The following is a 14057-nucleotide window of genomic DNA, read 5'->3' on the forward strand; positions in this document are numbered from 1 at the left end:
CATACAAACCTCTCACTCCTCAGCAGTCCTTCCATTTCTTCCCATTTCTTCTGAATAGTCCCCATTTTGTGGCCTTTCATCCCACTCCTCACTCCCTCACAAGCTTTTCTGTCTCATTCACCACCCTCTGTTTTTTTCTGTATGTATGTGTGTGTGTGTGTGTGTGTGTGTGTGTGTGTGTTGTGGTGTGTGTGTGGTGTGTGTGTGTGTGTGTGTGTGTGTGTGTGTGTGTGAATGGGTTTAGAGTCGCAGAGGGTGGGTTTGTTATTTGGTTCTGCAGCTCTGCATTGGTTCTGCATTGTACTCTGAAGGCTCTTTAGCCCAGATGACTGAACGAGAGAGAAGAACGTTCATTCAACACCCCCCACAACCCCCCCCCCCCCCCCCACTCCCCCCCCCCCCCCCCCCCCACCATTTTCTTCCCCCCCTTCCCCCCTTGGTCTTCATCAACTGTCTGAAAAAACAAACATACACAGACAACCTCCTAAGATGACACAGCTGTGTGTCTGACTTTGCAACCCAAATATTCATATACATCTGGAATAAAACTGTATGTACCTGTTTAATTATTGTGAACATGTAGATTGTGTCTCTGTCTGCAGATGAGGCCAGTTTACTTAGAAGGGAAAAACAACCAGAAAACAAGACATTTTCTCATGGGAGATGTGTTCGCAGCAATTCTACAGTAAAAGCAAAAAGCTGACAGATTAGATAGCGAGACTCAGTTCGGTTTACATGAGCGTAGATTGATGAGAACTACAGGTGAGTGAGCAAAACCACCGGTTAAACTTTGGGCCCTCACAAAATCACACAAGTCAAAACATGGCTGGGAAAGAGAAGCTCCAGGCTGTGGAGCAGCAACTATAGTATTACATCATCACAACAATGGGGAGGAGGATGGGGAGGCTACGACCCTCCTGTCAAGGCATGCACAAGCACGTATGGCACACACAAACACACACTTAATGGGACCACTTGGCTGACCAAACAAAAGGTTTTGGGGAGGCTTTGTTCCCAGCTGAACTCATCTTTCTGAAAAGGGCTCAGAGGCGATGGGCTTGTTTCAAGACGTCTCAGACGTGTGAGCGGGGGCAGAGCCCTTTAAACATTTCTGATAACTCTTCTTTATATTCTTTGTGCACGCTTTTGTCACAATAGTAACTTTTTATAGGCTTTAAAGCTTATTAAAACACAACTAACTTACTTTATGTTATTACTGTTTTTATTCTACCTTTTAATTCTTCATGCCTGACTGGGAATCAAACCCTAAAAGCTCGGAACTGTACGCAACTACTGGAAAGTTGGGTCTTTTCTCCAGCTTTCTGTGAAGCAAATGTTTTGTGAATGGCGCTAAGGAAGGTGAACCGGGTCTGGAACTGTCAGACCCGCTCATGGTTCTGCTCTGCAGGGGAATTTTTCACACACTGACTGTCTCCATTACCCTCATCACCCATGCGTTTAGCCCTCCTGCTTTTGCCTGTGCTTAGTTTATTGATGTGCTTATGTCCCTTCTATCTATGTGAGCAATCAAAAGTGGGCGAAGCAAGTTTTTTTTTTACTTTAATTAGTGTATTTGTTGTAGTATGTGTACTTTTGTTTTACATGTCTTACACATGTTTTATAAGATACTGGTCAAATATGACAGTAAAGCATATGGAATAATATGTCATAAATTGTATGGTTTTTATTTCTTCACACCTTAATTTTGAACGTATTTACATTTCCACATAAGTAGTGACCTTGCACTCCTCACCGTGCGACCGTGACGTCACAGCTCTGGGGAGTGGGCGTGGCTACGTTCACTGTTAGGTTTTAAACCCACGTGGTCCGGGTTCGTTCAGTAGCGCCCACAGCCTAAAACTTCTGACCGACTCATGCCAGCGACTTGCCCACGTCTAGGACTGCGGGGGCGGACGGGATCGGACCAAGTTTGTTGTTTTTTTTTAATTCATCAGAATGCCGTCTTACCCCTCAACCAGTTCGCAGACCTGGAGGAGATGATGGTGCAAGGTAAACGAAAGGCTCAAAGAAAGTTTGTCGGAGTTTAAGTGGAGAAGTTACGGGGAGTTGATGTTAGCTAGCTAGCCGCTAGCCGCGCTGCTAACCTCACCCAGTTTGCGCTCTTGTTGTCTTTTTTTGAATTTCTAAACTGCTGCTGTTGCTGCGGTCTATGGCGATTGCTAGTTGTTGTAGAGTTGTTGTTGTTGTTGTAGTCGTCGTAGTGTTCGCGGGGGTGTAGGGTGTCATCGCAAGTCTGCGCCCGGAGTTTTGCGTAGTCGCAAAGTGGCAGCGCCGCTGAAGTTGGCGTCACATCCACCGCGTCGCGAGGAGTTTACCACCAGTCGGCGTGTTGATTGGGTCAGTTTGCAGTTATTAGCCAGTGTTTCACGACCGCCGGTGAAACGCAAGGTAAAGTTGTGCTGCTTGTTAAACGGTAGACGAATCAACAGGTTGAACCAAAACAGCGCTGCGTTTTGCGGTCGGTTAAAGTCGGTGAACTCCCATAGAGGAGGAGGAGGAGGAGGAAGGCGTTGATGGACAGCTGTGTCTCACTCGTCCTTCTTCTATGCAAAGTCTGCAAGAACTTGTTGCTTTCTGACCCACCCGTGAACCCGTCCTGCTGGTTCCGGTGCAGAGATGTGTGATTTCATGTCGACCGCTACCTGAACTAATGATGAACTGGCACCCGTGTTTTTTTGTTTGTTTGTTTTTTTTCTTTCTCAACAGCAGTTACAGTTCATGGATCAGACGGAGCCCAGCAGACTGCCATCGCTCAACCTGGTACTGAGGAGCCCGGGCTGCGTCGGTCAGCCGCGTGGCGCCGCGCTCGCCCAGCGCTCCGTCAGCATGGTGGAGACCGGCGGGCCCTCGGGGGCCAATCTAAGCTGGCCCCGGCCGGACGCGTGGCTCTCGCAGTGTGAAATCAGCCCGGCTGCACTCAACGCCAGCCCCTCCGCGTCCACCTCGTCCGCGTCCACCTCGTCGCGCTACAAGACGGAGCTGTGTCGGTCCTTCACCGAGAGCGGCCTGTGCAAGTACGGCGGAAAGTGCCAGTTTGCCCACGGGCCGGACGAGCTGCGGGATCTTAACAGGCACCCGAAGTACAAGACTGAGCTGTGCCGCACGTTCCACACCATCGGCTTCTGCCCCTACGGGAGCCGCTGCCACTTTGTCCACAACGGTGAGGAGGAACGGAGTCACTCCTTCTCGCGCTCGTCCTCCTCGTCCTCCTCCTCGTCCTCCTCCTCGTCGTCCTCCCTGAGCGTTCCGCTGCAGCCGCCCATGTCCTCCCGCTCACACAGACCTGCTCTCGTCAGACAGAGCTTCAGCTTTGCTGGGTTTCCCTCTGTTCCCCAACACGTTCTCCAGCCCTCCTTTCCTGCTCGTTGTCCTCCTGCCCATGCCTCTTTCACACACGCTCCCTCGGCCTCTCCTCCACCCCGCGCCGACGTCGGCGACCTCCTCTCCCACGCCTTCCTGGAGATGGACTTCGCCTTTGAGGCGTCCCCGGCCCAGCAGTACCAGTCCCCCATGGAGCACGTAGCTTCAGCAGATCCCCGCTCTCCATTCCTGCCTTCACCAGATTCTGGCTACTCTCCGTGTGGATTGTCTCCAGGCAGCTCCGCTTCGTTGAGACGGAGTCCTAACGCTTCCGGGCTCCTTTCAGAACCACTTGGTGCTCGGTCCCTGTCTTCCACGTCTCTGTCAGACCAGGACCAGGATGGAAGCAGCTCCGCTGGCTCCCTCAGTGGCTCTGAATCCTGCACTGGCAATAATGAAAGCAACAACAGACGTCTGGCAGTGTTTAGTCAGCTCTCTGTTCCTTAGGATGTCACTGGGTTCAGCCTTTAGGCTGCAATATGCTTTAACACAAACACACACTCAGACCTTAGGTAATATTTGCAATACACACACATTGTGCTCATCAGCTATCTATGAGTACACAGTTCCTTCACACACAACCATTGGTCGCTCATGTTCTTTGCACCTACGTGGTGTCTGTAATAAAAATAAGGTGCAGAGTCCGTACTCGGCACTTGGAGACGTGCATATTAGGTTTATGTTGCTAAAATGCGATAGTGTGTTTGTAAGGGACTCTAGTGACAATAAAATTAAAAAAAAAAGTTGCTACCAAATCTATAGAGCTCGAAACAGAAGTGCTGGAATCAATTGCTGCTTTATTCAACTAGTATTCCACAAAGGTATAATAATCACTGTGTGATCAGCCACATGAGGTACTCCTGTTCTAAACCTTCAAAATGATGTCGAGAATGTGATGAAGCCAAAGACGCATGTTTGTAGCTGCTGGAGGAAATGTATGTTGTTACAGAAGAGTTGTTCAGTGTTGTAATGTTGTTTATAATCTGGCGAAAGACTTTTCCCCTGGTTGAGACAACGGGCTTCATACCTGAATGTTGAGTTTTTAAACGACTGAAGTGCCTGTAGCGTTAACAGGTCGCGTTGCTGTTAAACCGAGCTTTGCTGGGCCGTTGAGGTGCGGGTCTGTTTTTGTTTTTTAAGTCAATTAAGCTAGCTTGACTTTTTTTTTTTTTTTTTTGCATTAATGACAAACTGCCAAAAAAACTGGACTGAGCTGTTGCAGAAAATCCACATGAACGAAGAGTCCGAGACCTAATTGACACATAGTTTCCCCCTATGTCGCGTGCCCTTGACGTGATTTTGAGCTTTGCTCCAAAGTAAAGTTGAATCAATTCATTTTCATGGTCCTGTTTTTAGCTGCTAGAAACTTGTTTATGTTAAACGGACATTCCCAGGAGTGGGACGCTTTTTTTTGGGGTCCCATCTCCACAAGCAGCACTGGTGGGTTTTTTTTCCATGTTCGTGACACACTCCTTCATTCAGTGTTAATTATCTCTGTTACAGAAAGTGTAGCGTCCTGGTTGTATCTTTGTAGCGTGTTTCCAGGTGGGTTTCCCAGCGTACTGTAGAGTTAGGTTAGGGCATGTATCCCTTAGTGTTTTAAAACTTGGTTATTGTGTGTTGGTGTTGTGATGTAGTTGATTAGAAGAACAGACACTGTGCTACACCTGCTCTATTTAAATGTGTCTTTTCAACATGTTTAGTGTTAAAGGTGATAATCTTTAGTAAATTAATTTCTTTAATTTATTTTTAACATATTTATAGAGGTCTTTGAGTTGTTAATGCTTGTATCAAGTTTAATATATTTGGGTTTCATTTGCTCTTTTGTACTGGAAATAAAGTTTTTGTTTTTTGTTTTGTTTTTTTAAATTGACTGGTTTATATATTTACATTTACAATCACACCTGCTCAGAAACTGAGAAACTAAACGCTTTTGACACTTTTCAACTTTAGGTCGCTGTCATAATAGCAACAGCTTCATGTAAGAGTACAGGAAGGAAGCACGCAGGAAGCTGGTGAACTGTCATTTATGGTTTTCATCGTAGAACACACTTCCCCTGTTGTGCTGCAGTGCTGAGCAACAATCTACACACTGTCAGTTTATACCTGAAGGAACTATTCGTATTCAGTCTCCTGTTAGTGTCTCGGCAAATGAACCATTTAAACAGTCACAGAAAATTATTTATATACATTTCTTGGAAACTCTATGTAGTATACAGGCCTTTTATATTCTGACCCAGGACCAGGTAGCAATAACCACATGCTTTCGTCTGTGACGTCTTCATTGGCCACAGCTTCATGTGCTTCATCCTGGATCTTGTGTTCTAAATGGCCAGAAGCGGTTCTAAACGTTCTCATTGCAGGTCTGAGTCTTGCCGGCCCCAGATGCTGGGCCGTAGGAGGGGAACACACTAGTGTACATCTGTGTGTGTAGTCATGCCAAGATTTCATGTGGAGATAAGAAGTCTTTTGTTTGGGGTTTAATCTTACCAATCCTGGGCTCCCACCCATTTCCTTTCTCCCTCACTGCCTACATCCTTCCTCCATCGCATTGTTCCCTTCTTTCCGCACAATTTCAGTCTCTCCCTACTACTTCAGTGTTACTGCGTTGGTTTCATATTTAAGTCCTGTACTGACTGAATTAACCCATAGCTGCACCTCCATTGTTGACCTTTTTAGAATCTGTCTTTCACGTGTACATTGCACACAGAAGCTATTGTCTTGCCACTGTTAATATGAGATGGGCTGGCGGTCTAGGAGTGATTAGTGGCCATAAGGGGTTAAAGGCATGTGTGAGTGCTGTATTGTATGTCGTGGACATTCTCCCACACTCCTGCCCTGTGGGACATAGGAAAGGCAGGCAGATGGCTGCATTCAGGCCCGCTGCAGGTCAACATATGGCCCCGAGAGACAAAGTTTGTGTTTGTGTGTGCAAGAGAAAGAAGCTGGGTCTTAACTATGGATAAGTGGATGACGCTGAAAGGAGGCGTGAGGGTAAATAAAGGTAATAGCGTGAAAAAGAAGTTGAGATAGAAAAGATACGTTTGGGGGATGATCGTGGTTGGGATCTCATTAGCTGAGCCAACTGTTGCTGTGCTTAAGGATTAATAACAGTCCATGTTTAGATATATGTAATCAATAGCTTCAATACTGAAGGCATGAGGACATCAATTCTACTAAACTATTATATTATTTTATATTTTAACAGCTACCAGCTGATGGAGCTTCATGGACACTGAGCTGATCTCTTGTGTTTTCATCTTTATTCTGTTGCTCCACTTTTATTCTGTTTTCATCTGAAGTGAGGTGCTTCTGGGAAACCTCAGATCAATAGTCTGTCACTGTGTCACAGCAGAAAAGACTTTAGCTTGTCTGTGTGGACAATGTCACTGAATTGTAGCAAGTCATCAATTCGAGGCAGTGAATGCTGCCTTTACTTGCACACACCCTCCGACACCTCCTTCCTTTCTTCTGGCCCCTGGAACATTCCCCTCCTCCGCTCTCCTCCCTCCCACCCCCCATTCACCGCTCCTCTTTGTGAGCGTATGGCCGACATTGTGATGCAGGGCAAAGCGGGAGGAAGGGGAGCGAGGCCGCGCGGAGCAGCGACACAACAGCTGCTGCCGGACCGTCGCCGTCCTCGCTTGACTTCACCCTACTCCCACGAGCCGGCCGTTCGCCTCATGCCGACAGGGAGACGTTAACGTATGAGAAACTTCGCACACCCTCACTGTTTCCTCCCTTCACCATCGCACCCTCTTCACATTTCTCTATCCCTGCACCGCTTCCTCTCTGCCCCCACCTGTTGTAACTTCTGTTTTTTTTTCAGCTTTTCATTTCCCTCCAGCCTCCTGTAGAGGCTCTCCATTCTCTCCATCTCATTTTCCTCTTGCCCACTCTCTGTCTCCTCCTCCGCCAACTTTCTACAAGTCCACCCCCCCTTCCAGGCTTTTCCCCCTAATCCCTCCTTCTGATTATTTTCTTCTTTGCAGAGAGGATTTGGTGCTAAGTGTTTAATGGGGCTGCAACAAGTGGGCTACAGTCAGGTGCTGCACATTTATGCAGAGCCCCAACTTAGTTTTTCTGTTTTCTCCTTCTACAGTTGTAGCAAAAATGATATGATGCACTAAGAATATAGTCATAAAGGAAAAGAAAGGATAAAAACAGACTGCCCATTGAGCCGGATTGTGCTCCACTGTGTTGACTTCCCCTTTATTAGATCCAGGCTGGAGGAGACTTAATAGGACACATTGAATACACAACAGATGCACGAAAAGATCTTTATTGTGCTTTGCCAAACCATTGGCAGTGCAATACTAATACACACACTCTCAGAGCCAGAGACAACAAAAAGAAAAGTGAATGAGATCTTTAATTTAACCATAAGTGGCAAATTCCAAAAATGCAACTATAATATAAATCCAGAGGGTTTATTTCTAACGTGTAAAATATTTGACCAAATCTGATTATAGGTTTGACTGAACCCAGGTCAGCATTTTGTGAATTTGGTCCCTTAGGTTGACCACATGCTTTTCATTAAGTTGAGGTCTAGCCTGGTGGGACACTGTACACTTACATGCAGTTGCACTTCTAATACTAAACTCATGATATGGATCATAAACATGAAAGAAATATTAATAAGTTAAGCAAAGGCGAGGGCAAATGCAACAGATTCTGGTTTGCAGAAATCACCCACGCAAGAGGGATTTTCATGTCTACTCAGATCAAGTAGCTGACAATAAATGTAACAACAGCTTTATGTGTCCCTCTAGTGGGAGAAAGGAGCAACTGCATCTACCAGAGGGGTGGGTTTCTCTCAGACAGAGCTTCAGATAAGCTCCATTTAGATCAGCTCTTTAGTTCACACAATAAAATAGGACAAAGTGACATCTAGATCAATTTAAGTGGTTTTAGGAAACAATGATTCATTAAGAAATGTAACAAAAATCCATGTGGCGTTCTATTCAATATGATTCAGTCATCTGCAGCTCACTGAAGAAGTTAGAAGGAAACATCTACATATCACTTCTGTACCAAAGGAAGAAAAGTGCACATCATAGTACAAAAAACAATCTGTTTACCCAGTTTCAGCCTAGAAACCTATTACATCCAATACTAGATCTGTAACTTGAACGGAGAGCGGAATTAACCTAGATTTGTATTTTGCCTGAAATAAGTTTCATATATAATAACGGTGTACATGAAAGACTGAGCTCCTAAAGGCGATCTGCTACTAGGCAGGGAAAGCACCAGGAGCAGGTTACAGCCTCTCCCTGTGTCTGCAGAAAAACAAGTGTTTAATAATGAATCTAGCGTGTCAGGTGTAATGATTTTCAAAGCCCAACTCGCTACTGGAACAGATTTTTTTAAAAAGACAGTGCGGCAGTTGGCAGCCTTCAGATATCATCTGAACTGATGGCTTATCCCAGACTCTATTCATCATTCAGTCTTTGTTTTTCTTACTTAGCAGTCAACAATGTATCACATTACTAAGAATAATAAATTAAAAAGGTATCCACTTAACATTTGCATATTTGCATTTACAGCCACTATGAGAGTTTCTTTTCGAGGCTCAGCCAGGTGTGGTTAGTCTGGCCCAGTGTCATGAGCTAGATCATTAGATACTGTCTCAGAAACTGAAACGGGAAACGATCTATATTGAAATGAAGATGCTTAAGAAAGAAATGTCCCGTATCAGCATACCACAAGCAAGAGGAACATCTGGCTAAGACGATCCTGCCAAAGCTACCTGGTTGTAAGCAGAACTTGGCTATTGGGCTCAGCTGTTGAAATGTGTGAGGTGTTTGACTCCTTTTGCTGTTGAACTGCCCTCATGGGAGACCACACACTACTTTCTAACTTGATGCTCAATACAAACTCACAGACTCTGTTTAGCAGCACCAGCACAGAGGAGTAGAATCAGCTCACAACTTCTGGATCACTACTTGGAATTTACCTGAAAACCAAAGATAAACCATCCACCTTATCAAGTGTATCTGAACTCTAATAATTATGTTGTTTCATGACTAACTCGCCAATGAGTGACCAAGAAATGCAGTCAACCTAACTCAACTTGTCCCACAATGAACATAATTATAATGGCACTTACATGACGGCATGACTGCGACCTCAGCGGTCACCACGCTGTCCAATCCTAGATTAGACAGAGCTCCTCTCACCACGCCGCAGGAGAACGCTAGGTACTAAAAACACACACACACACACACACACACACACACACACACACACACACACACACACACACACACACACACACACACACACACACAAAAACCAATTCGGTCTTATTTGGTTAAGTACATCACGTTTTATTTGACCTATTTCTTATTCTGTCTCTAGGTGTATTTTTATGAGAAAGGCACTGACCTTGGGAGCCTGATCCAGATATTGTTTTCCACTGGAAAGTTGAGTCAGAAGAGCAAACTTATTATCCTGTAGCACATATGTACCCTGTAGAGGGGAATTCAGGTAGGTATAATAGTTACTGTAAGAACAGCAAATTACTGTTCTCTGTTGTAAACTCTATTGACTATATTGTTGGTCCTCTGTTATTTTACCTGATGATTGGTTCTGAGGTTGTCGACCTGCCTCCTGAACACCTTTGTCCAGAAGTCTTTACAGACAAACTTCATTATATCCAACTCGTCCTTGAAGCTGGGGGAGTCCTTGGTCAACCTAGAGACAGCAAACACACACTTAGCTCAAATGACGTGACAGGCATGTTGTTATACAAACAGTAGATTTGAGCCCCTATACCGTTCAATGAGTCCTTGTCCCACCCTGAAGCCCATGCCTTCAAGCACAGAGACACTGGCAGCTCTGTCCTGAAAAGAAAATACTCATACTTTATTATAGTGCAGGTACATGTGCACGTGTCCTGGAACATGATTATGAGGAAGTGTGTATCACTGATACTCACTTTAAGTACAAAGCTGCACTGATCATCTATGATGGTTAGCACTAGTTAAAGGTCTGTGTAGATGTCATGCACTATATGACCATACCTTGTTGTCCATCACTTCTTTACCGGATTGTTGCTCCTTGTAAACATGTGACACAATCTCCATATGGAGAAACTCAAACAGTGTCTCGTCTGCCATTCCTAACGAACAAGGAAAAGTGAATATATAGCAAATTCTAATGCTAAAGTAAAGTAGTTTGAAATGAGCTACTGATGCTCGGAAACCATGAGCAAAATATTTAGCTTTAGCAATACAGTTAGCGTCGGCTAGCTAGCGTTGTTTGCTAGCGACACGATTACAGTCCTGATAATTGTATGTAATAAGAATGACGACTATGCACATGTATAAGCTTGCAGCGATGTAAATAAAACGAGGATATCTACTGTAAATGTAGCATTAATATACCTGCCAACGGGGTTTCCGCTACACCAAAACACTACCTTGCGTCCCTCGTTGCACTTGAAATTGTCACCAGGGTATCTCAGAATATTTAGACGGGCGGGGATTCCTTACAGAAGGACAAGACAGCTTTCAATGACGAGGCATTACACACCCCACAAGATCCATGTTTAACTAAAACAGCCCGCCACAGCTTGATTTAACCTATTTTGTTTTAGGAGGGACAGATTTTGCCCTGCTGGAATTCGGTGTGTGCCGTGGATGATTATAAACAGCTCCTAAGCTGTCATGGCTGCCTATCGCGATGTGATACGTTTAATGTCACGTGACGCGATATCTCAGCTTTGATTCGCTCTTCAATCTACTTCCCGTCTGCTCATGTGATATGTGTTTTCTATATCACACAGGGGGGTTGGCACGTTCTGAAACAACTGCAATCATATACGACCCTTGGGCTTTTTACTTAATAACGTGATATAGTGTCTCGCTGAGACAAGGTAAACCTTTCATATCCCTTATGATAGTGCTGATATGACAAATCTAGCTACGGTAGCACTCTAGACTTTTTGTGTAGCTAGCTACTGTAGTCATGTGTTTGTGTGTCCAGTTATGGCCAGCAAGTACCCGATAGTGGTGCAGGGCGAGGCGTCTGAGACCGACTCCGATGATGAAGTCTACATCACCTCCCTGTCTGCTCCACAAATCGCCTCAGTAGGAGCCAAGGTTGCGGCAGTCTCATAGCCTAGAGAGCGAAAAGTGTGCTTATGAAAGTGTCCACGTACCCTGTCGTGAATATACACACTGACTTTTAGGTGCTGTCAAATTGTGTTAGGTTCCGGGGGAGGCGTCGGAAACGGACAGTGATGGCGAGGAGGAGCAGGCGCCGCGAGCATCTGCACTGGTCCATGACAGCAGTCAGATACTAAAGAGAGACCTGCCGCCTCTCATCGTCGTCAGAGACCACCCTGGTATACAGTCAGTAGTGGAAGACGGACCCAGCCCGACACACAGGCCCCATGGTAAGAAATAGTGATGATCAGGCTGTCAGCAGTTCTTCTTCCTACCTTTAGCTTTCAAATGCATCTCATGAGCAAAGGGATGATGTGTGTCATAGAGTCATGAAGTGACAATGATTGATGATCATGTAACAGTAGATGATCCACTGAAGTTTATTCTTGAGCCAGACCGTTTCACCAAATGATTTGAGTTCTTTCTTTACAAACATACATTTGAATACAATAAAATGCACAAAATAGTGATGAAATGGAAGATGAACTGTCCCATTTAGTTCTCCGTTATTTCCGTATGGTACTCTGTTTGTAGGTGACACCCTATTACAACAAAAGCTGCAGGAGTCTAACAGCCGGCTGTGTATGGACGTTACGCAGACTTTACGACACGTCTATGGCAACGCCAGCAAGGAGGTGTGTTTGTCTTTGACCCTAACGAAGAACGCTGATGGCCTTTATATACAAACGATTTTTCTCATAACACATACTGCAACATATGCTTTATTGTTGTGTCTAAGATGGGTATTACATGATAGAAGCAAGTTAGAACGGGTAAAAATGAAAAACTACTCATGAAGCCATACACGTCTTACTGTAAGTGGCTACAGCATTGGACAAGAAGTACTGATTGACTGTTTGACTTTTTCTCTGAAAGGTGCGCACTGCCACAGCTCAGCTGAACACGTCCCAGGCTGCTATCATCAGTGCGTCTCACAGCATAAGATTAATCCTGGATGACCTGAAGGCTGTCTCTGAGAAGATTGATATCATCACCAGCTGTCAAATACTGCCCGATATTAACATTAGTACTCCTAATTATTGTAGCGGTCCTGTACAAAACTAATCGAGTTTTGTAAATGTAAAAGCTTTAGTAAATGTAAAAGCTGTAAATAATTGCACCTCAATAATGTACAGTACTAGATGTAGGAATAAACATACTGAAAAATAAATATGGCATGGAAATAATATTAATTGTGCAATTTCTATTCTGCCTAGTTGATACAATGTCAGATATTATATAAAATATCGTAGTCATATCAGGCACACAAAACTAATAAAACATGCATTTTGCCCTGTATTGGTCAATATAATGAAAAGAACTTGAGCTAATCACAATTAAAAACGCAAAGTCAAAAGTGTTGTTTGAAGCCGCTTTTCCTGTACTCCTGGATGCTCCTCCATTCATCCTATGCATGTAGACTTCTCAAACAGGAGTGTAGATGTACACCAGCACCACTACCAGCAGGTTAAGAATGGTGCCCACAATTCCCACAATGCCCAACATGTGGTCAGGATCCACCTTGCACTGCATGGATTCAGAAAGATCGCTGAGCGAATCGAATGCCTGAAATAGACAAGGAGAGAGAGAGAGAGAGAAAGGTGTCTAGTATGAGAGGTCAATATCAGATTGAGTGTGGTGTCTTCTGTATTTTTGCCACCAGATAGCGCCATCAAAGCACTACAAGATTGAGACAACACAGACATGTGTTCTGCTCATGTTTTCTGATGAGAATTATTCTATTTTGTTCTATTATATTGTATATTAGTAGATATATTTTTCATTTGTAGATAAAAAGGGCATATTTTATTGTATTTTGCTTAATACATCTATGATTAGTTTTCTATCTAGTTTTCTATCTAGTAAGCCAAACCTCTTTTAGCACACACGTACAGTACCACCGAATCATGTGCAACACAATAGCGGTCACTTCAAAAAGTGCACTGCAAAAGTCCAACTAATGCCAGAGTCATGGGAGTCGTGGGATTATACAGTGTAATATGAAGTATGAAGTGCCTAGTGACTGTACAACACATGATCTGCTTTCTTATCTGATCTGTTATTATAGCTTTTATCTTTCTTTGTATTCTGGAAAATATTGTACCAGTTTAACCAATGGTGTTGCACACACTGTACGTCCCACACGCTTGTTGCATATAATTTCGATTGCAATGCAAGTTATGTTTATGTATTTATCTAGTCATGATATTCAAATTATTATTTATTCTATTCCAACATTAACCTTTTTGACTCTATATGATAATAAATAATAATAAAAACTAACTACCACATGTTATGCTCTAAACTTTGAGGTCAATAAATCCCCTTGGGAAAAAGTGGTTTAAAACATTATTGTACAAAAAAATGAAATAATTACCTCATTGCTTGTCTTTTCACTCTCGTTCCTTGGTTTTGTAGGCATGGTTGATTATTTCTCACCCTTCAAGCTCGCACGCCTCGGCTCCGGAGGTACAGGCACCGCTGGAGACTCTCGTAGTCTTGCGT

The 14057-nt window shown here is 44.1% G+C and overlaps 3 protein-coding genes across 7 annotated transcripts; 2 read left to right on the forward strand and 1 right to left on the reverse strand.

The window, feature by feature from the left end:
- Positions 1–1794: 1794 nt before the first annotated feature.
- LOC114868242 (mRNA decay activator protein ZFP36-like) lies at positions 1795–6001 on the forward strand. 3 transcript variants are annotated; one of them, XM_041073568.2, is made up of 2 exons: positions 1795–2409; positions 2728–6001. In XM_041073568.2, exon 2 carries the CDS (start codon positions 2740–2742, stop codon positions 3826–3828), a length of 1089 nt encoding a protein of 362 aa, XP_040929502.1. In that variant the 5' UTR covers positions 1795–2409; positions 2728–2739; the 3' UTR covers positions 3829–6001. The 3 variants fall into 3 exon arrangements, with proteins under 3 accessions (XP_040929502.1, XP_040929503.1, XP_040929504.1); XM_041073569.2 differs by having other exon boundaries at positions 1795–2358; XM_041073570.2 differs by having other exon boundaries at positions 1795–2358; positions 2731–6001.
- A 1646-nt stretch (positions 6002–7647) lies between these two features.
- trappc6bl (trafficking protein particle complex subunit 6B, like) lies at positions 7648–11006 on the reverse strand. 2 transcript variants are annotated; one of them, XM_029172171.3, is made up of 7 exons: positions 10805–11006; positions 10407–10504; positions 10159–10226; positions 9960–10077; positions 9769–9852; positions 9491–9584; positions 7648–9337 (listed from the first exon to the last, which is right to left on the reverse strand). In XM_029172171.3, exons 2-7 carry the CDS (start codon positions 10500–10502, stop codon positions 9306–9308), a joined length of 492 nt encoding a protein of 163 aa, XP_029028004.1. In that variant the 5' UTR covers positions 10503–10504; positions 10805–11006; the 3' UTR covers positions 7648–9305. The 2 variants fall into 2 exon arrangements, with proteins under 2 accessions (XP_029028004.1, XP_029028003.1); XM_029172170.3 differs by having other exon boundaries at positions 10770–10971.
- Positions 11007–11121: 115 nt separating this feature from the next.
- Positions 11122–12741, forward strand: bloc1s3 (biogenesis of lysosomal organelles complex-1, subunit 3). 2 transcript variants are annotated; one of them, XM_029172502.3, is made up of 5 exons: positions 11122–11260; positions 11371–11486; positions 11596–11782; positions 12087–12187; positions 12429–12741. In XM_029172502.3, exons 2-5 carry the CDS (start codon positions 11373–11375, stop codon positions 12615–12617), a joined length of 591 nt encoding a protein of 196 aa, XP_029028335.1. In that variant the 5' UTR covers positions 11122–11260; positions 11371–11372; the 3' UTR covers positions 12618–12741. The 2 variants fall into 2 exon arrangements, with proteins under 2 accessions (XP_029028335.1, XP_055370076.1); XM_055514101.1 differs by lacking the exon at positions 11122–11260 and having other exon boundaries at positions 11270–11486.
- Positions 12742–14057: the final 1316 nt, after the last annotated feature.

This window comes from Betta splendens, chromosome 13 (assembly GCF_900634795.4).
Source record: "Betta splendens chromosome 13, fBetSpl5.4, whole genome shotgun sequence".
NCBI lineage: Eukaryota > Metazoa > Chordata > Actinopteri > Anabantiformes > Osphronemidae > Betta > Betta splendens.

Bases quoted from the DNA above. Each gene is read 5' to 3' on its own strand.
- LOC114868242 (XM_041073568.2), top strand. From the start codon at position 2,740: ATGGATCAGACGGAGCCCAGCAGACTGCCATCGCTCAACCTGGTACTG.
- trappc6bl (XM_029172171.3), bottom strand. From the start codon at position 10,502: ATGGCAGACGAGACACTGTTTGAGTTTCTCCATATGGAGATTGTGTCA. The intron at 10,078-10,158 runs GTATAGGGGCTC...TGCTGTCTCTAG, and splicing joins GGACAAGGACTCATTGAACG to GTTGACCAAGGACTCCCCCA. The intron at 9,338-9,490 runs GTAAGTGCCATT...TTTGGTTTTCAG, and splicing joins GGTCGCAGTCATGCCGTCAT to GTAAATTCCAAGTAGTGATC.
- bloc1s3 (XM_029172502.3), top strand. From the start codon at position 11,373: ATGGCCAGCAAGTACCCGATAGTGGTGCAGGGCGAGGCGTCTGAGACC. The intron at 11,487-11,595 runs GTTGCGGCAGTC...AAATTGTGTTAG, and splicing joins TCGCCTCAGTAGGAGCCAAG to GTTCCGGGGGAGGCGTCGGA. The intron at 11,783-12,086 runs GTAAGAAATAGT...CTCTGTTTGTAG, and splicing joins CCCGACACACAGGCCCCATG to GTGACACCCTATTACAACAA.